The 26,759-nt window shown below is 39.2% G+C and overlaps 1 protein-coding gene across 1 annotated transcript; it reads left to right on the forward strand.

Annotated features, from left to right (window-relative positions):
* Positions 1 to 2,216: 2,216 nt before the first annotated feature.
* On the forward strand, positions 2,217 to 24,983 carry SYPL1 (synaptophysin like 1). The gene is made up of 5 exons (XM_010380660.2): positions 2,217 to 2,497; positions 15,250 to 15,374; positions 16,660 to 16,867; positions 22,025 to 22,213; positions 23,554 to 24,983. Exons 1-5 carry the CDS (start codon positions 2,429 to 2,431, stop codon positions 23,686 to 23,688), a joined length of 726 nt encoding a protein of 241 aa, XP_010378962.1. The 5' UTR covers positions 2,217 to 2,428; the 3' UTR covers positions 23,689 to 24,983.
* The last annotated feature ends 1,776 nt before the right edge of the window (positions 24,984 to 26,759 follow it).

Below are 26,759 nucleotides of genomic sequence, written 5' to 3' on the forward strand. Positions count from 1 at the left end.
TTTAGATCTTTAAAGTTAATTAATAAAGCTGCATGTGAACATATCTCTAATCTGTCAAGGCATATCTCATTTTGAAATAACATTAAGAACTGGGCACGGGGGCTTACGCCTGTAATCCCAGCACTTTGGGTGAACGAGGCGGGCGGATCATGAGGTCAGGAGTTCAAGACCAACCACCTGGCCAACATAATGAAACCCTGTCTCTAATAAAGATACAAAAAAAAAAATAGCTGGATGTGGTGGTGCCCACCTGTAATCCCAGCTACTCAGGAGGCTGAGGCAGGAGAATCACTTGAACCTGGGGGTCAGAGGTTGCAGTGAGCTGAGATCACGCCATTGCACTCTAGCCTGGGTGACAGGGTGACACTCTGTCTCAAAAAAAGAAAGAAAGAAAGAACAAAAGAAAAAGAAATAACAAAATAACATTAATAGTCTAATTTGAATCTTCGTGAATACGAAGCTCAAGCTAAATAGTCCTGCTATTCACTACTCCATCCCCAGGTGCCTACCCAGAAGACCTCAACAGAATGAGAGTAAAAGCTTAGAAAAACGGGCTAAAGAGAACAAAAAGAGAAGTACTGAGAGGAAGATACAGAAACAAAGTAGAAAAAAAAGGGAGAGAAAGCTGAAAGACCTGGAGCACCGCTCATCGTGGTCTCAGATGCACCAGGTAGCAGTGTATGGTCACCTTGCACTCACCTAGCCCTATGAGGTATTTATGATGCTTTGTTGCTTAGTGGGAGAAATCTGCAACCATCCATTTGGTATTAGGTGCTCACTGAGGACTGACTGTGCTGGGGACTGAGGAACCGGAGCCAAGATAAAAATAAAGATTGTCTCTGTCTGCATAGAAAATGAAAAGTATTTTTTGCACTCTCTGGACAGCAAACAAGGAGATAAACAGGTCTCGAAAGAGAAAGGGTTCGCTTACTAGAAAGACGTTCAATAACAGTTGTCAACCCTGACAGAATAACCTCAGTGGCAAGTAGCCTGCTAAATCATATTCGTGCTTGAAATTCAGGTAAGTACTTGGAAGCTGATTTTTCTTTTTTTTTTTTTTTTTTTTTTTTTTTGAGACGGAGTCTTGCTCTGCCGCCCAGGCTGGAGTGCAGTGGCCGGCTCTCAGCTCACTGCAAGCTCCGCCTCCCGGGTTTACGCCATTCTCCTGTCTCAGCCTCCCGAGTAGCTGGGACTACAGGCGCCCGCCTCGTCGTCCGGCTAGTTTTTTGTATTTTTTAGTAGAGACGGGGTTTCACCGTATTAGCCAGGATGGTCTCGATCTCCTGACCTCGTGATCCGCCCGTCTCGGCCTCCCAAAGTGCTGGGATTACAGGCTTGAGCCACCGCGCCCGGCCGCTGATTTTTCATATACACGAATATGCCACATTCCAGCTGTCCAGAAACTTTCCAGGTACTGAGGAAGCCAGCAAGGAGATCACACTACCTTGGGGCTCCCGTAACAGGGTGCCAAGAGGAAAGTATTACCTAAGCCGAATCTTAAAGGAGTTAGCTTCTTGAAGAAAGAGACCAACAATGCCTCAAAAAGAGTACTCTCGACTGACAGCGTAGAAGAGGTGAAAGTGTAGGTCACCGAGGGCCTGTCCGGCCACGCCTTGTCTTTTAGGTATAACCTTTATTCATTTTTCAACCATGGCTGCGATGCTAACTGTGAAAATAAACCCAATTTCCGTAGGAATCTTTGGTGATTCACACTTCCGAGGCACCCCACAGCATGGTCGCCAGAAGTCTGTCGTTTTGCAATTTTAATCAAAGACCCCTAACACATGCCTTGAAACGCGACTTCATCTGTGCCAATACATTGTAAATTCATATAAAAGTTGAGATCTGTGAAGGGAAGGAGAGGCCGGCTTCGGTGTAGTAAGCTCAGCTGTGGTGAGCTCGGGGTCAAGTGAGGGTTTCTCTGAGGGCAGCACCCCCCAGCTGCGCAGGCGCGGACGTGGGCGCCCCCGGTCCAGTGCGCTCCGCAGTCGCTAGGGTCCGGAAGCGCGGCGGGGGCCCGAGGAGCGCACGCGTGCACGCGTGCGCAGGGGGAGACCTAGCGCCAGGGGCTGAACTGCAGGGAAGGGGGCGCGGCGCACGCAGCATGGCGCCCAACATCTACTTGGTTCGCCAGCGGATCAGTCGACTTGGCCAGGTGCGGCCTGAGGCGGAGCCTCCCGGTCCCCGCCCCGGCCCGCCCCTCGCCTCCCCAGCCGCCCCTCTCCGTCTCCGTCCCAGAGTCTCAGACAGCTGCTCAACCGCCGCTGCTCCCCACCGCCCCGCCCCACGGCCGCCCGGGCCCGCCTCCGAGCCCGGCCAGCGCGCCCGCCCCGCCTGCCCTTCCTCGCCGCCGGGCTGCTCGGGTCTCGTCGGTCCCCTCCTTCTCCGCCCCGTCGTCCTGACTCTCTCTCCCTCCTTCCCTTAGAGGATGTCCGGCTTCCAGATCAATCTCAACCCTCTCAAGGAGCCACTCGGCTTCATCAAGGTCCTCGAGTGGGTGAGTGCAGCCCGCGCCTGCCAGGCCCGCAGCCGCTCTGCGCGGCTTCCTAGGCAGGGAGACGGGAGCCTGCGAGCCGGGACCCTGCCCTGCCGCGCGGGCTTTGAGGCCGCCGCCCGGGGACTGGGAGTGGACGGTAGGGAGGGCAGGGAGGCCGCGGCCTGGGCCCGCGCTGGGCGGAGACGCCGCGGCGGGCGTCGAATCACGAGCTCCTCGGCCGCCTGGCTCCCCTGGGAGCACCCTCCCACACCGGACCTACCCTCTGGGTGCCCCCGTGGAGTGGGAGTTCAAATTTCCCCTTGGCTCCACTGCTTCCCGCAGAGGAAGGGAAAACTTCCTGCTGCGGTCTAACCGAAACCCGGCGGCTGGTGTCGCGCTCTGCGGAGAGGCTCAGCGGGTACTTCCCAGCCGGTGCCCACTCGAGGTCCAGCTCCCTGGGAAGCCGGTTTTGTCTTGTAGACGTGATTTGGCGAGCATTCCGTTCTTAATTTGTTTTTAAGATGGGCTCCGAGTTAAAAATAGTCAAAAATAAACTGTGGGCCAGGGGAACGAAGGAAAGGCCTTTTACCAAAACGCATGGAGTCAGATCGGTTCACTTAATAACACGTTAGGAATGGACATCGAGTGTGTTTTGGGTATTTCCAAGCAACATCCTGCTTGGAAGTCAGCTTTTAGTCCTTTCTTGAGAACACTCACAATCATTAACATCAAAGAACACTTATTAATTCGACCTTGGCAATGATCAGTCACTTGGAGGAGTTGGTGAATATACCTGGCACTGCGGGCTTCCTTCAAACTTCGTGGCCCACTACGTATTTCTGCAGGCAAGTTGTGTTTACAGACAGCAGCATTTACATCCATAGCTTTTTCGCCCTTTTCTTTAGTGATAGAGTGGTGAAGAAGAATAAGAACTTTCAATTTCCTGTTCTAAATAACCTACCGAGGATGTTTTTAAAAGCAACTGAAACTCGGTTTCTCTGATGGGTACCTAATGTGATTTTCTACTTAGACCATTGTAACCGCCCAAGGGGTTAGACGGTTTCACCATTCACTGAACATTTTGTGTGTTTTCTGAAAACTGAAGTAGTGCTGACTTCACACAAATGACTACTTTAAAGACGCATAAATAAATAAACCTGATTTTTTTTTAAACCTAAGTCCAGATTTAAGTATAAAGAAAACCATGATTAAAGCATTTAAAAATTGCAAGAGGAAAATCGCATTAACGAGGCTAATCAAATATAAACGTTAAGAAAGTCTTACATCTAGATTTAGTCTCATTGAGGATTATAGTTAAATTTATAACTAATAATTTAGATTTCCACTTAAATGAAGAGGCAGCTGTTTATGTCTGTGCTTATATTATTTGTCAAGTTTTTAAACAACTGTAGACTTAGCTTCTTCCTTAATATTTCAAGCACTAGTGATAAGTTCATTCGTGTTCTGATGTATTTTGAAAAATACCCTTTTTAAGCATCTTACGGAAATACTACTTTCAGTTTGAACAGCTTGTTATTACACAGGAGAGCCTTTTATGAAAAGACTACACATTGTTAATGGTGTGGTAAATATTTATTCAATGAATATTTGACTATTTTATACTAGATCTGTACTAAACACTAGCATACCAACATGAATAAAACATGGTCTTTTTCTCATGATCTATTAAGGATGAAGGACATAAAAAATATGAAAATGCCATATAATAAACTGTAATAAAGGTGTATGCAAAGAATAGTAGAAGAAATGAGAGAGAGAGCATTTGCTTGGAGGAACTAGGGAGGACTTCATAGCTGAACGAACACTTGAAGGATGGGTACTGGTTCACTTGGGGAGTGACTTTCTAGGCAGAAGGAATCTTACATTCAGTGGTAGGAAATGTTGAAGCAGCATAACCCTGTATGAGAACTTAAAAGTAATTGGGGGTTAGTTGGAATATATACTGGGTTGGAGGATATAGTTTGAGATTATTCTGAAAACACTTCAAAGAGGTTCGCTGCTTCTAGGGTTAATCTTTGGGAATCTGGGCCCTTAGGAAAATGCATATGTGCAGAGTACAGAATATTGAAGTGTTTATTCCACTCAAGCCCAGAATCCCTGCCATAGGGGATGGGAACTTACTTAAAGGCTTTAAACAAGTCAATAATATGACTAATTTTAGGCCCTCATAATTCCTTAATGAACAGATTTCTCTTCCTCCAATTCTGACCTTTCCAAATCATCCCTCTACACTGCTGACAAAATGAAAATTTCTAAAAGGATGGATTGGAAAGGTCAGAATTGGAGGAAGGGAAATCTGTTGATTGAGGAATTATGAGGGCCTAAAATTAGTTTCAGTAGAACTGAAGGGGTTTACAAAAGGGGGTTACAAATTAGAATATGTATGGAAGGTAACGAAGAGGGAGGACCCTAAGATGACTGCTGTCTTTCTGACTTGGTTGCTATTAGCATCATTATTCAAGGTATGTCATTAGGAGGAGGAGTAGCAGATTTTTGTGGAAGATCCGAGGTTTTGTATGTATTGAGTTTGTGGTCTTTTTAGATCTTTTGGAGGTATCCTATAGGATACAGTTGTATATATGGGTCTAGCATTTAAAATATGAGTTTGGGCTGCAGATACAGCAGATATCTGCCTGCAAAGGAGAGAAGGAATGGTTAGGAAAATTGAGGGAAATAATGCCTTGGCATCACTATTAGAATTTCAAGAAAAGAGTACCCCAAAACATTAGGTGCAATAGAATGGTTAAGTAAAATAAGGACTAAAATGCATCCCTTGGTTTTACTAATCATACTGTTGGTGGCTTTAGCAAGAGCAGTTTCAGTAAAATCAAAAAGCCAGATTTTAGTAGGCTGAATGAAAGTGTGGTAAGAAAGTGAAGACAGCATAAACCGCTGTTTGACTGTGAAGATGGGAGGAATTTAATGTTTACAAAAAAAAGTCACTAGTTCAGCTTATAGCTCATTTGCTTAAATGCATTCTCTGGAGACAACCATTGTATTTGGTATGTAACAAAAGTCTTTATTTGCATTTCCCATTTTATCATACTGAGAAGAGAACTCAAGGGTCAAGGTTTAATAAAATTTTTACTGCTTCATCAGACGTTCTTAAGTAAAACTGGTGTTTTTTGTTGTTGTTGTTCGTTTTTGTTTTTTGTTGTTTTTTTTAACTACAAGCGTGTGGCAATGAAATAGAGTTTGGTATTCTTCTTGATTCTTACTAAGCCGGGCAGTTTTCCCCACCAGTATGTCTGCTTCATCGGTACAAATGTCAACACAGTCTAAAAGGCAAATAATGTCTTAGTATTGTTCGGAAAATGTTTTACCTCCATGAACGCCTGAAAGACTCTTGGGAGCTTTCAGGGGTCCACAGACCACACATTGAGAATTGATGAGGTAAACATCACTGGGGACCAGAAACAGAACAGAAAATATGGCAGGGAGAAAGACTATTCCCAAATTTGGTAATTATTAATAAATCTGGAGAAAACTCAACTGACTGTCTGGACTTATGACTTAAATAAAGCTGAGTACTTAAAGGTGTAGAAATAAAGAGATACATATAGCCACTCAAGACCTGGACCAATCTACTTGTAGGCTTAAGGTCTGGATTTGTGATAACTTATATGTTCACTTATGTTGGTGGTTTGGGGGTCCCATCATAAGGTGTGGTGTTTGTGGACTAGGGGACTCAGAAGGCCAAGCAGAAATGACCATGACCATAAAGCCGCTAGACAGGGATAGAAGCAGGAGGGGACAATCAAGTTGAGCCTGTATCAAATATCCTAAAACACATGAAGAAAACTAGTTTTTACTTAAAAACTCAAATTATGTCAGTGGCAACAAATGCTGTCAGTTTTCCACAAAGAGACAGGCTTATTTCAAGACAGCCAGCCAGATCAACAGTCAGGATATTGATTCACTCCAGAAGACATGAAAATAGTAGAGCAATTAGAAAATGATTTTTATTTTTCTGTATTTATTTATTTTGAGACAGAGTCTCTCTCTTGTCCAGACTGGAGTGCAGTGGTGTGGTCTCGGCTCAATGCAACCTCACCTTCCAGGTTCCAGAGATTCTTCTACCTTAGTCTCCCGAGTAGCTGGGATTACAGGCACTCACCACTACACCCAGCTAAGTTTTGTATTTTTAGTAGAGACGGGGTTTCACCATGCTGGCTAGCCTGGACTCTTAGCTCCTGACCTCAAGTGATCCACCCGCCTCAGCCTCCCCAAGTGTTGGGATTACAGGCGTGAGCCACAGCACCTGGCTGATAAATGGTTTTTAAATAAATATATTTAGGTTCCTCGGAGATTTCAGGTGACATAAAGATGTTTTCAACGTACAATGATTAGGATTTAGCAAAAAACTAGCTGTTTATTTCAGCAGGAGCTCTAGCGTTTACTTCTCATCATCCAATTTTTTTTTTTTTTTGGAGATGGAGTCTTGCTCTGTCACCCAGGCTAGAGTACAGTGGTATGATCTCGGCTCACTGCAACCTCCATCTCCCAGGTTCAAGTGATTCTCCTGCCTCAGCCTCCCGAGTAGCTGGCACTACAGGCATGCGCCACCTCGCCCAGCGAATTTTTGTGTTTTTAGTAGAGACGGGGTTTTACCTGGTTTCACTAGGATGGTGTCAAACTCCTGACCTCAGGTAGTCCATCTGCCCTAGCCTCCCAAAGTGCTGGGATTACAGGCATGAGCCACTGCACCCAGCCATAATCCAAATTATGGGTTATTGAAGTATCTTGGCAGGCTATTTAGAATTTTCTACTATTGTACATTAGAAGCAAACGGAGATTCAGTGAAACTGAAGCACTTTGTAACTGACTTTATTGCCCAGTGGGAATAAACTGAAATATCACCATCAAAAACAATACATGTTTTAAAATGAATAACTTTAGCAAACATTTCAGACTTTGACTCATAAAAATCAATACCTTGGCTCTAGGCATCTAATCTTTTGATTGTAAAGGCAAACGTGCTATAATAGTTCATTTTAAGTACTGAATGATCATTTGAGTTATTAAAACCAGCATACATTTGTTTTGCATGTAAACACTCATACATAATATGCTTTTATATCTATTTTTGAAGATTTAAGTTATTGCTTTGATAAACTAAACCTTGGACAGAAAGAAATTTAAGTAGATGATTTCAGATTAATGACGAAATTAAATAGCAGTGAGGATCCTGCAGCTAGAAACGTGTAAACAACACTCATAAACCAGGTGAATACTAGTATTCTCCAGTAGAATCCTCAGAATGAGCATGGTCTAGCAATAGAAGTTAGGTCTCCAAACTCTTTTTAAATTTTAATTATTTATTTTTTGAGACAGGGTCTCACTCTGTCACCCAGGCTGGAGTGCAGAAGCACGATCACGACTAATTGCAGCCTTGACTTCCCCAGGCTCAAGCTTTTCTCTCACTTCAGCCTCCCGAGTAGCTGGGACTACAGCTACACACCACCACACCCACCTACTTTTATAATTTTTTATAGAGACAGAGTCCCACCATGTCACCCAGGCCAGTCTCGAACTCGTGGGCTCAAGTAATTCTGCTGCCTTGGCCTCCCAAAATGCTTAGATGAGCCACTGCACCCAGCCTCCAGAGTCTTTTTTTTTTTTTTTTTTTTTTTCTTTGAGACGTAGTCTTGCTCTGTCACCCAGGCTGGAGTGCAGTGGTGTGATCTTGGCTCTCTTCAACCTCCACCTCCCAGGTTCAAGCAATTCTCCTGCTTCAGCCTCCCAAGTAGTTGGGATTACAGGTGCCCACCACCACACCCAGCTATTTTTTTTTTTTTATTTTTAGTAGAGACGGGGTTTCACCATGTTGGCCAGGTTGATCTCGGAACACCTGACCTCAGGTGATCCACCCGGCTCGGCCTCCCAAAGTGCTGGGATTACAGGAGTGAGCCACCATGCCCAGCCTCCAGAGTCTTTTTTATCATAAACGCCTATTAGTACAAAATTTTATGGACAGAGCCACAATATGCATCTACAACTTAAGATGCATGTTTTACTATGTCAGTTAGTATCTTAAGGTATATTACTCAGTGCAAATTTTGTTTATATTTTTAAATCCTTGTTTCAGATACTATTCTGATTATTTTTTGTTTTGCCACCTTCTTGTGATCTGATTGTCTGTTTTTACCTTGTAATATGGCTGATGAATGTAATCATAGAGTATACGTAGAGTATGAATGCTTCCATTTTCTCTTTTATACATGAGTGTGTGTGTTACCAATCTATAGTTTCTTTGAAAACATTTTAAAGCCACAGGACAATTTTGTGAAGGTTAGTTTGGTTAAAACTAGACAATTTATACCATAAATCCAGGCCCACTCACATTGTAATGCATGAACACTAAAAGTGAACGAATAGGTCAGGTTATCACTGTCTGTCCTTCCGTGTGTGAGATTCCCCTTACCTTCAGGCTACCCAGCATGCCATACTGACATGTGACCTTCTGATGTGCTGCCTAGCATGGGTTTCAGTGGTGTATTAATTGCAATAAAGCTTCAATTCCTTATTTAAGTCTGAAAGTAGATCTAAATAGAAGTTTATATATTTTCTTCTGGTGCATCAGTTAATTGACTACTCCAGTCTACTTTGGAGACTAGTGCTCCAGAAAACCAGGCTGTAATTTTCACCCTGAGGTTACAATTCTCTGCATAAGATCTGCCATGGTGGTCATCTAGTATGGGTCTGGTGGGCAGAGAGGTAAGTGGGACTGTTTCTCTGGATACTTGGGGCTGTATGTGAACATGTAACTTTTCTGACCTAAACAGAAGCTTGCTGTCACCCTGCCCCTGGATTCTTACTAGTTACTCTTCAGATAGAATTCCATGTCAGTAGTTTCAGTCATTCTTCATGGGGTAGGAGTGTATGGGAAAATGAGTTTCAAAAGTGGCCAGAAAATATAAATCAGAACACCAGTACTCCTTCATTTTAGACTAGGGTTAGAAATTGAAATGGTCATAGGAACCACCCTCTAAAGTAAATGAGTGAAGCAAGATGTTTGGAAGAAAAACAATAGTATGTCATTGATTACTTACTGGCAACTAACACACATCCTGAGGGCTAAGACAATGGAGAAGCAGATAACCTAGAAAGCACATGCTCTGCTATAAGTGACATCTGTCATTCAGTTCTCTCTGATTGTTGCTTTATGAGAATGTGGGTCTGATGTTGCCATTCTTCAGCTTTCCCATACATACTCGGGAAAAGCAGGAAATCCAAATTTTTATATGTAATATTAAAATTAATTAAATTAATTTAATTATTAAATTATTTTAATTTATTAAATTAAATTAGTGATATTAAAACAATGACAGCAAATTCACATTTTTTTGTAATACTGCAAAGGCCACACAAATATATTTGCAGGCCAGGTTTTACCAACAGGCTGCCAGTATATAACTTCCAGTCTAGATCAAAATAGCAGTAGAATATAGGGAGAAGTGAGATAGTTGGATATTTTGCCCTCATAATTTTGTACTTTGTTTAATATAAAATATGTGCTTTTGTCCCTTCTTTCTATAAGATAAAGACCAGAATTGCTGTCATGATATTTATCTATCCTTATAACAAAAAGCTTTAAAATGATAATTATGTAAGATTCAAAATATGGTTTTACTTATAAGTTATTGGAAATTATTTTTTCCTTAAGCAGTTATTTAGTGAGCATTTGCTATGTGTCAGGTTTTCTGCTAGTCACTGAAAATTCTAAACAAAATCAGGTGCAAAGACATGACAGTCTGGCAAAGGAGCAGTAGAAGTAATAGTCTTGAAAGCAACAAGCTGTAGTGCTGTATGCTATTTATTTGCTACTTGTTATATTAGGAAATTCATTTTTCTATTTAATTTTTTAATTTTATTTTATTTTATTTTTAAGACAGGGTCTCACTGTGTTGCCCAATCTGGTATTGAACTTCTGGGCTCAAACAATCGTCCTGCCGTGGCCTCCCAAAGTGCTGGAATTACAGGCATAAGCCACTGCACCCGGCCCCATTTTATTTTTTATAAAGCAAGTTACACAAGAAAAATGCCTATAGTAGAGTTCATATATAATAGAGTTAATGTCTGTGATAGCTCAAGAGAAGAATCATGAGTTCTACCACAAGGAATGAGCTAATTAGAGATGGGGCATTCCCAGAACAGCAGCATATACATTTAAGAGGTAAATACATGGTATGTTTCAGAACAGTAAGCAGTATAATGTGACAGAATCATACAGTACCTGGCAGTGAATACACTACAGATAAATCTATCTATAAAGTTGAGCATCGATCAGCCATGCTTTTTATGCCAAATTAAGAAGTTTGAGCATTTTTTGTTTAATTTAGGTTGGAAGACAATTGAGGAAATTCCTTTAAATGGGAAGGACATGATCAGATTTTTATTTCAGATCAATGTGACATCATTCTAAACTAGCTCTGTCCAGTACAAAAAAATACAATGGGAATAAAAAATGCAAACCACATAGTAATTTTCAGTGTTCTATTAATCACACTAAAGTAAGAGGAAACAGGTGAAATTAATTTTAACAATATATTTTACTTAATCCAATCTATCCAAATTATTGTTTGAACAAGTCATCAATATAAAAATTAATAAAATACTTTACATGTTATTCATACTAAATCTTCAAAATCTAGTGTGTATTTTGCAGTTGGAGTACATATCAATTTAGATTAGTGACATGTGAAGTGTTCAAGACTCACAAGTAGCATCACTGGGTACTGCAGCTGTACTGCCCACATTATAGAAGATGAGTATCAATTGGAATGAAATTGGAAATGAGAAGAAGCGTCTGCTGGGTTACGCCCAGTGAAAAATGGTGACGGCCTGAACAAAAATAGTGGCAGGTGTAATGTAGTCAGGTAAACAGAGCTTTTTAAAAAATGGTTTTATACTCTAGGTAGTCATATGCAACATGGTTTTTGTTTTGTTTTTGTTTTAACTCAGCATTGGATTTCTATGATTCATCTATGTTGATGTAGGCAGTTGTAATTCTTATATCTTTTTTGCCATATGACTTCCCATTGTAAGAATATACTATGGTGTTTTATCCATTTTCCCGTTGCTTTTCCCTTCCCCGTTTTTTATGAACATTCTTATACATCTCTTAGTACACATGAGCAAGGGTTTCTCTTAGATCCATACACTAGTAAATCCTTTGTGACATTATGTTTATTATAAATATGTTCACCTAATTGGTAGCTTGTTTTACATTCAACAGCTGACTTGATTACAATTTTTTTTCTGTAGTTGAATTTAACAGTCTTTTATGGTTCTTTTAAAGACTTTTTACTTTTGTGTACAGCTCATCTGGACCATGTACTGAACAACTCTTCCTTGTATTAGTTATCTATTGCTGTATAACAAATTACGCTGAACTTAGCAGTTTAAAACAAAGGTCTGTTGACCTTTATTAGGTGAGATAATAAATCTCACCCATTCTTCTGTGGGTCAGGAATTTGGGAGCAGCTTAGCTATGGTTTGGGCATAGGGTCTCCCATAAGGTTGCAGTCTAGCTGTTGGCTGGGGTTGCTGTTATCTCAAGGCCTCCAGCTTATTCTCATGACTGTTGGCAAACCTCAGAGGATCCCCTTCCAAGCTCGGTCATGTGGTTACTGGCAGTCCTCAATTCCACACCATGTGAGTCTCTAAAAGTTGCCTGAGTATCCTCCCAACATGGCCACTGGCTTCCCCCAGAGAATGGGAAAGTTCAGGAGTGAAAAAGGAAGACAGAAGCAGTCTTTGGCTGGGTGCGGTGGCTCAAGCCTGTAATCCCAGCACTTTGGGAGGCCAAGGCCGGTGGATCACCAGAGGTCAGGAGTTCGAGACTGGCCTCACCAACATGGTGAAACCCCAACTCTACTGAAAATACAAAAATTAACCGGACATGGTGGTGGGCACCTGTAATTACCCCTGCTACTCAGGAGGCTGAGGAAGGAGAATTGCTTGAACCTGGGAGGTGGAGGTTGCAGTGAGCCGAGATTGCACCATTGCACTCCAGCCTGGGTGACAAAGCGAGACTATGTCTCAAAAAAAAAAAAAAAAAAAAAAAGTTGCAATGTTTTTATAACTGAGTCTCAGAAAAGACATCCCATTTCTTCGCAGTACCATATTCTATTCTGTAGAAGCAAGTCACTATATTTAGTTCACACTCAAGGGAAGGGAAATCAAGCTCCACCTCTTGATGGGAGTTTTATCAAAGAGTTGGTGGGCATTATCTTTAAAACCACCACATTCCTTTCCTCTGTGATCTACAAATCAACTCTGTTAGATACAATTTGTCTTATACACACTAGTCTATTCCTGGCCTCTTTATTCTGCTCCATTGGTTCAATTTGTATATCTCATTTCTTTTCTTTTCTTTTTTTTTTTTTTTAATTTAAATGTGGGTATATGCTCAGGACTCATTTTCTGGCCTTTTCACTCTGTGTATTCATGCATATTTATTCTGAGAGAGTATCGATTCTTCTATCTTTACCTTTTTTTTTTTAACATAAAACATTATTTATTACAAATAATGAAAAATGACATCATGACACATTTTCCAAGGAAAGTTATTTTTACACATTTTGAAATCCTGTGAAAACCAGGGATCACCTCTTAACAGTTAAGACCTCAAACTATGTGCTGGACATTACCTCAGACTCTTCCTATCTGTAACCAGATTCTTTTCATGTATCTCTTCTTTGTGGGGGCAGGGAGGGGAAACAAACCCTTGACAATTATTATAATGTGGATTATGGCCTACAAGATTTAAGGCCCTGGAATAATCCATGGGAGGCATTATAATCAAGTGTTCAACAGTGAAGGTTTGATATCAAATCTGCATTGAATTTTATCTACTACCACTTGCTAAGTGTGTATGACCTTGAACAAAACCAAGTCCCTGACCTCTTTAAGTTTCTATTCTAGGGAAAGACAGACAAATTAAGTACTGTGTCAAGCAGTGGTAATTAGAACAGAGGAGAAACAGAGCAGAAATAGAGGGAATAGGTTGTGTAGTAGTGCTGTTATTTGATATAGTGTAGTGAGGGGAAGTTCTCTCGGAGAAGGTCATACTGGAACAGGAAGCTGTGGAAGTGAGGGAGTGAACCATGTATTCCAGGCAGAGGAAATAGCCAGTGCAAAGGTCCTGAAGGAGGAGTTTATCCCATGTCACTAAAGGTGTTGCATGGAAAGCAGTTTGTGTATACAGATTAGGTAAAGGAAAAAGTCGCAACATGAGGTCAGAAATATATAAGGGAAGAAAGGATCTTGCAGGCCTTTATATGAACTTTGAGTTTTATTCATAGAGAGCTCAAAAGCCATTGGAGGGTTTTGAGCAAAGGATAACATTTTCTGCCTTACATTTTTAAAAGATTGTCTTGGCTGTTATGTTGATAACAGACTGAAGCTGGGGCAAGGGCAGAAGCAGAGAGACCATTTAATGCAAAATTCAGGCAAGAGGTGATGGTAGTTCAGATCAGGAGGCAGTACAAGTGGTCAGATTGCAAATGTATTTTGAAAATAGAGCCATCACCACTTGCTGAAAGATTGAGCTCTTGGACTTTAACAGCACATCTGGAGTTTTTTGCTTACTTGTGGTGTTTTGTAGAAAATTCACAAGTACAAAAATAAAAAGGAATTATTTTTTATCTTCCTTTGAGAGGTGACCTTGAAATTTTGATGCATAACCTTTCTAGTTTTTGTTGTTTAAATTTACTTTATATGTAATGAACACTTTCTATGTTGTTAATCTCCAACAGCTATATAATGTTTCATTGCATGAATGAATAAGTGGATGAATTATAGTTTGATTCCCTGTCAACATTTAGGTTGCTTCCAGGTTTTTTGTGTTTTAGATAGTATTTGAGAGAACATCATTCATTTTTTTAAGCATATGCATGATTAGGAAAATAAGTTTCCAACAACTTTTTGAGACCTGGAAATACCCACAAGGGAGGCTTAATAGGCTCATGAAATAGTGTTTCTTCTTTGCTTACAGCCTCTTGGCTTTACAAATTACTGGTAACTTGCGTTCCAAATAAAAATACCTCCAATTCACCCATTTTGATTTTGATACTAATAAATGAGTCTCCCTCTATATTTCATACTAACACTTAGTGGATACACTAAAGTATGAACAAATGAATTGTCATATGGGCTGGTACATTAATTTCTATATTATATGTAGCCAGGCATGGTGGCACACTCCTTAGTCCCAGCTCCTTGGGAGGATCACTTGAGAGTTCAGGGCTGCAGTAAGCTGTGATTGTGCCACTACACTTGAGTCTATACAATGGAGTGAGACTCATCTCTTTAAAAAAGGGTAATGGGGAGCTGGGCACAGTGACTCACACCTGTAATCCCAGCATTTTGGGAGGCCAAGATGGGAGGATTGTTTGAGTTCAGGAGTTCAAGACCAACCTGGGCAACACAGCGAGGCCTCATCTCTAATAAAATTCAAAACAAGATTAGCTGGGTGTGGTGATGCACACCTGTGATGCAGCTGCTTGGGGGGCGAGATGGGAGGACGGCTTGAGCCTAGGAGGCCAAGGCTGCAGTGAGCCCTGATCATGCCGGTGTACTCCAGCCTGGGCGACGGAAACCCTGTCTCAAAAAAAGAAGAATTTCTAGAATGTTAGTGAGCCAATTTTTAATAATCAGTGTGCTTACAGTTTTAGTGACCCTTGTTTGGGGTGTAGTAATGCTTATCTTGTTTTTTCTTTTGTCTTTTTTCATCTTACTTTGTATAGATTGCTTCTATCTTTGCTTTTGCCACCTGTGGAGGTTTTAAGGGCCAAACAGAAATTCAAGTGAGTTGTCCTCCCACAATTACTGAGAATAAAACTATTACAGCTACTTTTGGTTATCCATTCAGGTGAGTTATATTTATTTTAATGGTTTCACTACTCTTTTTACTTTCACAGTGAGTCATTAAGGTTTCCAGCAATTTATTGATTGTGGAGGGTAGAAAATTTAGATTGCATGCTGATTTGTAAGTGATCATTACCTCCCAAACTGTGGTACACAGACCCATGCCTGTCTAAAAACATCTCCTGGTCTGTAACAAAATAGGACAGAAAGTGAGAGTAAGTGTTTAGAAACTTTTGTAACAATGTGATGTTGCCTTGATAATTTTATTCTAACAGAGGATTGGAAATGTAAAAATAAAGCAAACTAGAGATTGTTCTATCACCTTAGTATAAGAAGCCCTAATGTAGAAGGAAACATAACTTAGAAAAATCCAGATTCTCAATGTTTTTTGCAATTACTGAATATTTATGTCTTTATATAGGTTTAAGACAGATGTATATAAAGAGATTCCATATTTCATTCATTAGCATAAAGTCATACTTTCTTACTCTTAAAGTAAGTGACTTTACTTACAGAAGAATATTTCATCTGTGAAGTCTTGTTTGACATCAGTATCCATTGAAAAGTTTACTGAATATGTCCTATGTTTAAGCCAGGGTTAGAATCTTCTTTCACTTACTAACTTTACTTACTTGACCCTAGACTCAATTTTTTGGTCCAGTAATTGGAAGTATTATCTTGTAAGGCTGTTTTGATGATTAAATAAAATCTCCATATTAAAGATAAGTCAGATAATAAGTGGTTAGTAATCATCAAAACCTCTCTCTCTTGTATCCTTTCTCCTAGACACTTCTCACGTAAGGAACTGTTACAGCATCTTTAGTGACAAGTGTTTTACAATTTATGGTTGGGAAAAATGAAAGGCAATATTTATTGTTAGCAACTATTGATCCAGGGTTAAAAATGTAAATCATTGTTGTAATTGGCTCTCTTGGGGCTAGTCACACATACTCTGCCACACAAAATGAAATATGATGTCTCAAAGTATAAACCATTTGGTATAATCCCTCCTACCTAATTTTTTACTGCAGGAAGATAGTATCTGGGTATGAAAGTATTTAATTCAGTCTATATTCAGTGTATCGTAAACCAATACCAGGTATAACTTATATACATTTATTATGAAAATTTCAGTTTACTTAAATATAATATTTGAATTTTACTTTTTTCCCCAAAGGAATGTTTTTAATATATTTGGGGAGTATTTTTTGAAGTGTCATTCATTGTTTTACATAAATGTTTCTGTCTCTGCCGGGAAAGTCCAATAATTCATACGTTTATTTTAATAGGTTGAATGAGGCATCATTTCAGCCACCTCCAGGTGTAAACATATGTGATGTAAATTGGAAAAGTTACGTTCTCATAGGCGATTACTCTTCTTCTGCACAATTCTATGTTACCTTTGCAGTGTTTGTTTTCTTGTACTGCATTGCTGCCCTTCTGCTTTATGTTGGCTACACGAGTCTGTATCTGGATAGTCGTAAACTTCCTATGATTGTAAGTAATCACTTTATTTTTTTAATACAAAAATAATTTGTATAAGCTAAATATAGATTTTCTTATACTGGAAATAGAAATACTTGGCGTAAGCCAGTTCAGCGTATTTTGGCCCGTGTTTGCCACAAGGTTGAGCTCTCTCCCATTAGGTTTAACTCGATTATTTTAGCCTATTTGCACTATAAAGAAAGTTTGTTCCTTTTTTAACTCTATTTTAACTTGGAAAAAACTCACATATGTAATAAAGCACATCAGGTTACAAATAGCAAAAAAATTCAGTCGAAATTAATTCTTTTAATTTGAATAATTATCACAACATAGCCTCATAACTCTGCTTCTTTTTTTCTTTCTCTAAAGGCTCACTTTATACTTCTACAAAACTTATGAGCTTAATTATCTATATCTTGGGTTCACAAACTATGTCCCAGAGGTCACTGTCTTATTTTTTATTTTTACTTCTTTATTTATGTATTTACTTTTTGAGACAAGGTCTCGCTCTGTCGCCCAGGCTGGAGTGCAGTAGCACCATCTTGGCTTGCTGCAGCCTCAACCACCTGGGCTTAAATGATCCTCCTGAGTAGCTGGGACTACAGGCACAAGCCACCATACTCAGTTACTTTTTGTGTATTTTTGTAAAGACAGAGTTTTACCATGTTGCCCAGGCTGGTCTCAAACTCCTGGGCTCAAGTGATCTGCCTGCCTTACCTCTCAAAGTGCTGGGGGTTATAGGTGTGGCCACCGAGCCTGGCCTTGTTTATTTTAAATAAAGTTTTTTTTGGAACTCAGCCATACAAAATCATTTACACATTGCCTATGGCTGCTTCAGTGGTAAAGTTGAGTAGTTGTAACAGAGATAAAAAATATATTTGCTATTTGGCCCTTTTCAAAAGAAGTTTGTTGATTCCTGGTCTATGTCCCTAAACTCCTTAATTTAAAATCAGACCCAGATAATTCTTACACTCAGCCTTAGTGGCAGCCACGAACTAATTTTGAATCTTTGAGGTATCAACAAAGGACTTAGATTTGAAGTCCTGATACTTTTGGCTTCAGAGCCTACTGAGCTAGAAATATTCTCTCAGATTTAGTTAGTAGGATCTGCCCTGGATTATTGGTGGCAAATCCAGAGATAAATCATGGTTTTAAGCTACACCTCCACTATAAAAGAGTAACTACAGGCTGGGCGCGGTGGCTCAAGCCTGTAATCCCAGCACTTTGGGAGGCCGAGACGGGTGGATCACGAGGTCAGGAGATCGAGACCATCCTGGCTAACACGGTGAAACCCCCATCTCTACTAAAAAACTAGCCAGGCGAGGTGGCCGGCGCCTGTAGTTCCAGCTACTCAGGAGGCTGAGGCAGGAGAATGGTGTGAACCCGGGAGGCGGTGCTTGCAGTGAGCAGAGATCCGGCCACTGCACTCCAGCCTGGGCGACAGAGCGAAACTCCATCTCAAAGAAAAAAAAAAAAAAGAGTAACTACAAAGTCAGTTATTAGTGACTTAAAGGGAGAACAGAGGTGTTTTTTATGTGTGATACTGGTCATTCATATGTATGAGAAAACATGTCTGCTAATTATTGTGAAGTTACTTTAAAGGGAAGGCTATTTAAATATGAAGGATTATTAAATAAGATTACAAATTTTATTTACTTATTTATTTTTAATTTTTGCTGCTGGATCATAAGAATGGAAATGGTAAGTAAGTAATACAACAGTCTTTTATCATTCAGATTTATTCTGTTTCTTATGTCATAGGAGACAAGAAAACTAGAGGTTTGCATAAAATACTTCTCGGTTATTAAAAAGATAAGATGTCAACTGTTTTAATTTGCAGTGCTTATCCAAGATACATGTTAGGAATCTATGTTTTCTGCAGACTTTTCAAATCTTATTGAAAAGGGAACTAGAATGATCTTATAGATAATTATATTTCATTAAAATTCTTTGTAACTAGAAGCTATTTCTCGCCATTTTGTCATTATCCCAACAAATTTTTTTACTAAATCTATCAATGTGCCCTTTATTTCTCATATTTTATCTAGTAAACTTTTAAAAATACTACACTTCTTAAAGCAGCATTCAGACCTGTTTTTGTAGGTGGTTTTTCTGTCTGATAAAACTATAAAACTGACCTAGTTGCATCATTCAGAAAAGTAAAAAGTAATTTTCCACCTCAGAATGACCAATTAGTGGTCATATAAAGAAATAATCCAGAATTGGTTCCTTAAGTAGGTTTTTATTGTTATGTAATGGGTGCTTCTTGTCTTTAAAAGTCTAGCTTCTAAATTTAATTTTCAGTTCTATTTTTAATTTAACCATAAAAATATTTAAAAGTTTTCTTTGAGAGACTAGGTGCAGTGGGTCATGCCTGTAATCCTAGCACTTTGGGAGGCTGAGGTGGGTGGATCACTCCAGGAGGTCAGGAGTTTGAGACCAGCCTGGCCAACATGGTGAAACCCCATCTCTGCTAAAAATACAAAAATTAGCTAGACATGGTAGTGGGTGCCTGTAATCCCAGCTACTCTGGAGGCTGAAGCAGGAGAATCACTTGAACCCAGGAGGTAGAGGTTATAGTGAGCCAAGATCACACCACTGCACTCTAGCCTAGGTGACAGAGCAAGACTCCATCTCAGGGGAAAAAAAAAGTGGGCGGGGGGGGGGGGGGGTTGAGATACCCAAAATTTAAGACATAGCCAAATGTGACATTAATTTTTAGGTACTTTTAATGAGGACAAGCCCTTTTAGCAATATTCCCAATTCTGTGCTAAGGTGTTTCTAGGAGTATTTCAATTATGAAAATTGAAATTACTTCAATTCTCTTTTGAAGTAAATATAGCACTTTTTTTGTTAAGTAGCAGGAGTTTAAGGTTTCAAGGCAATGTGGAAAATTGAGAATACCAGAAAATGAATCCAAACAAAAATAGGGTATCCCAAATTCTAAAAATCTGTGAATCATATTACGAATTGTTGGGAGGAGTAGAGCTGCCGTAGGCAGCTGCAGGTTGTGCATTGCAGAGCTCCAGGTGGCACCATTCACTTAGAGTGCAGTGTGACTAGAGTCCTAAGTAGAGCAAATACTATCTGAAGGGACCAGAATTCCCCCCACGTTCCTTCAACCTAGGTTACTTTGTGCATCATTTTCAGAAAAGTTCCTGCTTTTGAAATAGAAGAATGTCATGCCCCAAGCCATCCAAGTGGATTTAAGAGCATAACCAGAAAAAAAAAAAAGAATTTGGAAGGAAGAAAATACCTGAAAATTAGGAGGATTTGACATATATTGATCAAAGTTGTGAACTTTTCTGTAAAGAGAAATTATTTAACATGTGATATAACTTCATGTTACTCATCAGTTTTCCAAAAGACACTATTTCTAGCAAGTGTTTAGAAAATGTCTACCTGCAGCAGAATGTATAGCAGATGTACAGCAGTAAAAAGGGGAGTACTTCCACAGTGCAGAAAATATAAGCTATCTTTCTAGGCTTTTCTCTTTGATCTAGGTTTTTTAAAAGGACAAGTAGCAGCAGAGAGCTCAGATGCAAAGTGCATGTACTTTCGTGTTTGTGTAATTAGTAATTACTTTTGGTTCTCTAATCTTAAGTATTCATTCAGTGTTGTTTTGACCAAGTGGGCAAGCTATATAGCATAGCTTCTATATCTCATAAGAGGTCACTGGTATTTATCCTAAATATTAGGTTGGTACAAAAATAATTGTGGTTTTTATCATTAAAATCAATAGCAAAACCACAATAACTTTTTGCACCAACCTAATAAATGACTAAAAGGTGGCTGGCAAAATAATTAAAAACTAATTGGGTTTATTTAAAAAACAAAATGCTTCTGGGATAAGCTCCAAAACCCATTCTGAGGTTAGAAAGATTTTTGCTGCAGATGTATAAGAGCTCCTGTCCTTGAGTGTATGTATATGTTTAGCATATAGCATCCAAAAGATAAAAATTTTATATTATTCCTACCCTGGTCATTAATTTGAAGGAAGATCAAACAAGATTGGACTTATGATCTAAAATATTAAAACCACCCATTAGAACCATTTATTCTAAAATATTAAAACCATCCCATTCTTTGTAATAAATAGCAAAGGATTCAGTACAGAGTTAATAGTGATAAGGTGTCTTGGGAGATTTTTGTTGTTGCCTTTTTCTTAATTAATGAGCATTCTTAAAATTTGTGGTTAGGAAATTTAAGAGATACCATTCTGGTGTGTGCTTTTCACTATTTTATTATCCATCTCGTGGAGAATTCGGTTTAAAGTTAGAGTTTTGCAGAAGAAGGATAAGGGAGTTGAGAGTATATGCAAGGGATGATAACAAAGGCCTTTAGAGTAGAAATTGATTAAAAGAAGTGAGGATGGCCGGGCGCAGTGGCTCACGCCTATAATCCCAGCACTTTGGGAGGTCGAGGTGGGTGAATCACCTGAGGTCAGGAGTTCGAGACCAGCCTGACTAACATGGTGAAACCCCATCTCTACTAATTAGCTGAGTGTAGTGGTGGGTGCCTGTAATCCCAGCTACTTGGGAGATTGAGGCAGGAGAATCACTTGAACCCGGGAAGCAGAGGTTGCTGTGAACCTAGATCATGCCATTGCACTCCAACCTAGGCAACAGAGCGAGACTCTTGTCTCAAAAAAAAAAAAAAAAAAAAAAAGAAGTGAGTACATTAGTGAAGTGGTGAGACAGTAAGAAAGCAGTAGGATCAGATTGTAGGTCTTGGTGGGATCAAAGGAGTTTTAGGATTGGGGTGCCAGAGAGAGTGAGCTGGAAAGAGGTGTTATCGGAAAATGGGATGATCAAAACAGAGTATGGAAGGATACAGTTATTGGTGATGACAAGATCCAAGGTATGATCCTGGGAGTAAGTGGCTGAGGTGAGGTTATGATGAAGGGTGTATAAAACTGGTTTCTAGTGTGAAAATCTTAGACTTCTGAGGAGGTGACTGAGTCTTATTGACCGTTGTAACTTAGGCACTGTGCTTGTAACACTAACAGCAATGTTTACTATGCTCACTGACTTTTTAAATAAAGTATATCATGAAGGCCATTTCTCAGTACCATAAGGTTGAATGTAATCTCAGTTTCTTCATCATGGATTTGAAATTTAGTATTAAAATTAATTGTTCATTATTAACTCTTACTGATTTTTGCTTTAGGACTTTGTTGTTACACTTGTTGCCACTTTTTTGTGGTTGGTGAGCACTTCTGCCTGGGCTAAAGCTCTGACAGATATTAAAATAGCTACCGGTCACAATATTGTTCAGGAACTTTCGCCTTGTAAGAAGAAAGAAATACTGTGTTACTTTGGCTCTGTGACCAGTATGGGATCCCTAAATGTATCTGTGGTATGTATGCATTATTTATAATTTATTTCATATACTTGTTTAAAGTACTAGTAATTCAAGAAAGCAATAGCTTTCAGTAAATCTCTGGATGGTTTTTATTTTTACTCAGCTATCTGAATTCTAATGACAATATAGTGGTTAGTGAAGAAAAGTTTGTTTAAAAAAAAGTATTGCCTGTAACCAAGATCATGATTTTATTCATCTCTGAGACTTTCTTTCATCTAGTCAGATTTATATTGGGAAGATGAATTTCTTTTTTTTTTTTTTTGAGATGGAGTTTCGCTGTGTCGCTCAGGCTGGAATGCAGTGGCATGATCTCGGCACACTGCAACCTCCACCTCCTGGGTTCAAGTGATTCTCCTGCCTCAGCCTCCCAAGTAGCTGGGATTACAGGCATGTGCCACCACTCCCAGCTAATTCTTTTGTATCTTCAGTAGAGACAGGGTTTCACCATGTTGGTCAGGCTGGTCTTAAACTCCTGACCTCAAGTGATCTGCCTGCTTCAGCCTCTCAAAGTGCTGGGGTTTCTGGCGTGAGCCACCACACCCAGCCAGGAAGATTAATTTCTTTGAGGTTGACTAATTGGGATGGGAAGTAAAGTTTTGTGACTCCTCTTTTTTTGTAGCTACAACTGTTGGATTGGAGTAGAAGAGATGGTAGGAGGGGGTGATAAGAGGTAAATGGGAAAAGGTACACGAGCAGTTGATAATCATTCTAAATAGGAGGAAAGTGAAAGCATTCGGAAGAATAGCTAAATCTCTTAGCCATGATTTTATATGTTACAGATTTAGAGATTTAGCCTTATTTCATTGGGAATAAGTCATTTATATAACCACATTTTGTACATTGAAATATAGTCTTCCTTCTTTATTTCACATTGTGTTTAGTATTAAACTTTTTTTTTTTTTTTTTTTTTTTTTTTTTGAGACGGAGTCTCGCTCTGTCGCCCAGGCTGGAGTGCAGTGGCCGGATCTCAGCTCACTGCAAGCTCCGCCTCCCGGGTTCACGCCATTCTCCTGCCTCAGCCTCCCGAGTAGCTGGGACTACAGGCGCCCGCCAGGTCGCCCGGCTAGTTTTTTGTATTTTTAGTAGAGACGGGGTTTCACCATGTTAGCCAGGATGGTCTCGATCTCCTGACCTCGTGATCCGCCCGTCTCGGCCTCCCAAAGTGCTGGGATTACAGGCTTGAGCCACCGCGCCCGGCCTTAGTATTAAACTTTAAGTGAAATAATGGCGTACTGCCTAAAAATATTTAAAGAAAAAGTGAGATTTTTTTTAAGTAGGGCATGAATTTTTATAAGTAGGTATTTGATTTTCATATTTATTTTTCTCTTTTGTAGATCTTTGGCTTTCTGAATATGATACTTTGGGGAGGAAATGCTTGGTTTGTGTACAAGGAGACCAGCCTACACAGTCCATCAAATACATCTGCCCCTCATAGCCAAGGAGGTATTCCACCTCCTACCGGAATATAATTAAAGGGAAAAATGCACTGTATGAAGTATATGTTGATACTATGACATGTTGCCAACATCTTGAGAAGCATTATTTGTTTCTAATAAAAGTAATGGCTTTGTCAGTATATTGGTGGGTTTAAAATTTTGCTGCTTTTTTACATAAAGCCTGTGCCTTTCCTAGAAAGTTAAGATGTAAATGTGTTCTCACATGTAAATTTGAAACTTCAGGGGCCTATTATGAAATGATACACATTTTGAAGTGAACCATAATTTTTTTCACTAAGCTATTTGCCTTCCAAAGTGTTTGCACCTTAAGCCTTAACATGTATCTTCATTCAGAAAGCAGTTACATTGTCATACCATACTAGGAAGAAAAATCTTTATTTGGAATATACACTACTGTAAGTTTGTACAGATCATATACCTAAGACCCGTCTTTGCTTAAAAAGCCTTGATTACATAAATATGTAGGAAAAACATTGAGTTCAAAATTTATATCTAACATTGTTTATGTTATGATGATTTTAATTGCAAAGACTAGGTGTATATTTTTTTCTGTTTTTCTAAATGACCCGTGGTACTTAATAGGTGTACTAAAATTGTGTTGGGAGCAGGGATTTGGAAATTTCTGATAGATGTGTAGTTAATATAGTAATTCTGTTTCATGAGATATAATCTATTATGCTAGTGGTTTAATAGGCTTGCTATATAAGTAGAAAGAACATGGCTCAACTAGGTATCTTTATATGTATGGGCATTACTCTTAGTGATATTTGTTTCCTGTCCTTTATTGCTAATGCTATTTAAGTGCAGGCTGAGACCCAGCCTCTTTGTAATTAAAATAATCCACCGTTTTTTGCAGACCCTATTCACAGGGTTAAAAAAATTAAGATTGCTTTCCATGTTTGAAATTTACCATTGAGAGTCAATGAAGTTGCTATTTTGAGTTTAGCATTGATATTGTGAAAATAAATGCAATTTGGATTTCATGTTTCTTAATATTCATTCTTGTTTCACAAATGAATGATTAAGGAATTATGCATCATAAAGGAACTTAGTGAGGTATATGATGAGTGTATTGTCTTTGCACACACACATATAGGTATATTCTGAATACAAGCTTATTCACATTTTGCTTCCTAATCTTTTTGTTGTACAAGGATTCAGGTTTCTTATTCTTACAACATGATTGTTTATATGTGAAGCACATCTTGCTATTGCCTTATTTTTGATGCTTTTATTCATGATAAGAATTGTCAATATAAGAATGTATATCTTTTTTGCAACCAATTTAATAAAGGAGTTGAAAGAAAGAGTGCACTGATTGTTAATATTACGAAGAAACCTTCATCTTAAAGGCACTGAGCAGTACAAAACAGAACTGATTTTCAAAGCAGGAAACAGAATCACAGTTTTATTGTTTGGCAAGGAATAAAACAGACAGAAGTGCTTTGGAGGTTTTACCCTTTTTTCTTCCGACCTCATTTAGAAAATACTTATTTGTAACTCTCAGATTAAGTTTTCCTGATATACCTTTTCTCATTAATTGTCTAATTAACTAGCAAAGATTCCTGGTTAAGAGTGTATGCTCTGCAACCAAACTGCCTGGATTTGAATCTTGTCTACACCACTTACTAGCTATTTAACCATAGGCAAATTGTCCTCTGTGTGCCTCAGTTTGCTTATGTGGACATTGGAAATAAAATAAGTAGTTCCCTCCTGTTTACTAGGAATATGTTTCAAGACCCCCTGGGATGCCTGAAACCAAGTATAGTACCAAGCCCTATACGAACTGTTTTTTTTCCTATCCATACATACACCTATAATAAAGTTAGGCACAGTAAGAGATTAACAAGGACTAAAAGTGGCAGAATTAAAACCATACTGTAGTAAAAGTTACATGAATATGGTCTTTTTCAAAATATCTTATTGTAGTGTTCTACGGGGAACTGAAACTAAGAATAGTTAAACCAGTTTCCTGATCTCATTGTGTTTATGATTTAAAAGTGACTTAATAAATGTAAAGCCCTTAGAACAGTGTTCTGCATTTAGTAGGCACTCTATAAAAGTTACCTACAATTATTAACTTTTGATTGCTTCTAATATAGAGATTCTTAAACTAGGAATTCATGGGGTTGGAGCCGTCATTAAGGTGGTGGTTTTGGACAAAGGGAGGATTGACCTCAGGCTTTCAAGCTTCTCCCTTTACAGTCCTTAAAGAGTTCTGAATCTTAAGTGTGTTTTATTTTTCTGTTGGTTGACATTCATAAGGTTAATGAGATCAAAATTTAAAACTTAAAAAGTATTGAGATTAGAGTAGATTTTTAAAGGAGTTCTATTGCCTTTTCACTTCTGCTTTTGAATCAACATTACAAGGTTAACCCATTTATAGGATAATTTCCAGGAGAGAAGCAATAAAAGCTTTACTTACTAGGTGTTAGGTTGTAGAGAATTATTTATAAAAAGATGAGCATTCCTAATGTTTTTGTGAACAGAGGTCACTTCAATAGATGTTTAACCTACTGTAAATGTTAAAGGCAATATTGCTTATGTTTCACATTTAAAATTTTTTCATATAGTAGTTGAGATTAATGGGTAAGCATACAAAATAATATTTAACAAATGCTTTATTTGCATCAGATGTTTGTTTGTTGAGACAGGGTCTTACTCTGTCACCCAAGCTAGAATGCAGTGGTGCCATCTCAGCTCCCTGTTAACCTCCACCTGCCAAGCTTCAGTGATCCTCCCACCTTGGCCTCAGTATCTGAGACTACAGGCACGTGTCACCATGCTTGGTAATTGAAAACATTTTTGTAAAGACAAGTTCTCACTATTACCCAGGCTGGTCTCAAACTCATGGGCACAAGCAATCCTCCTGCCTTGGCCTCCCATAGTGCTGGGATTACAGGTGTGAGCCACCATACCCAGCCTTGCATCCGATTTTTTTTTTTTTTTTTTTTTTTTTTTTTTTTTGAGATGGAGTTTCACTCTTGTTGCCCTGGCTGGAGTGCAATTGTGCGATCTCAGCTCACTGCAACTCCCACCTCCCGGGTTCAAGTGATTCTCCTGCCTCAACCTCCCGAGTAGCT

This window comes from Rhinopithecus roxellana, chromosome 6 (assembly GCF_007565055.1).
Source record: "Rhinopithecus roxellana isolate Shanxi Qingling chromosome 6, ASM756505v1, whole genome shotgun sequence".
Classification (NCBI taxonomy): Eukaryota; Metazoa; Chordata; class Mammalia; order Primates; family Cercopithecidae; genus Rhinopithecus; species Rhinopithecus roxellana.

Bases quoted from the DNA above. Each gene is read 5' to 3' on its own strand.
- SYPL1 (XM_010380660.2), top strand. From the start codon at position 2,429: ATGTCCGGCTTCCAGATCAATCTCAACCCTCTCAAGGAGCCACTCGGC. The intron at 15,375-16,659 runs GTGAGTTATATT...TTATTTTAATAG, and splicing joins ACTTTTGGTTATCCATTCAG to GTTGAATGAGGCATCATTTC. The intron at 22,214-23,553 runs GTATGTATGCAT...TCTCTTTTGTAG, and splicing joins GATCCCTAAATGTATCTGTG to ATCTTTGGCTTTCTGAATAT.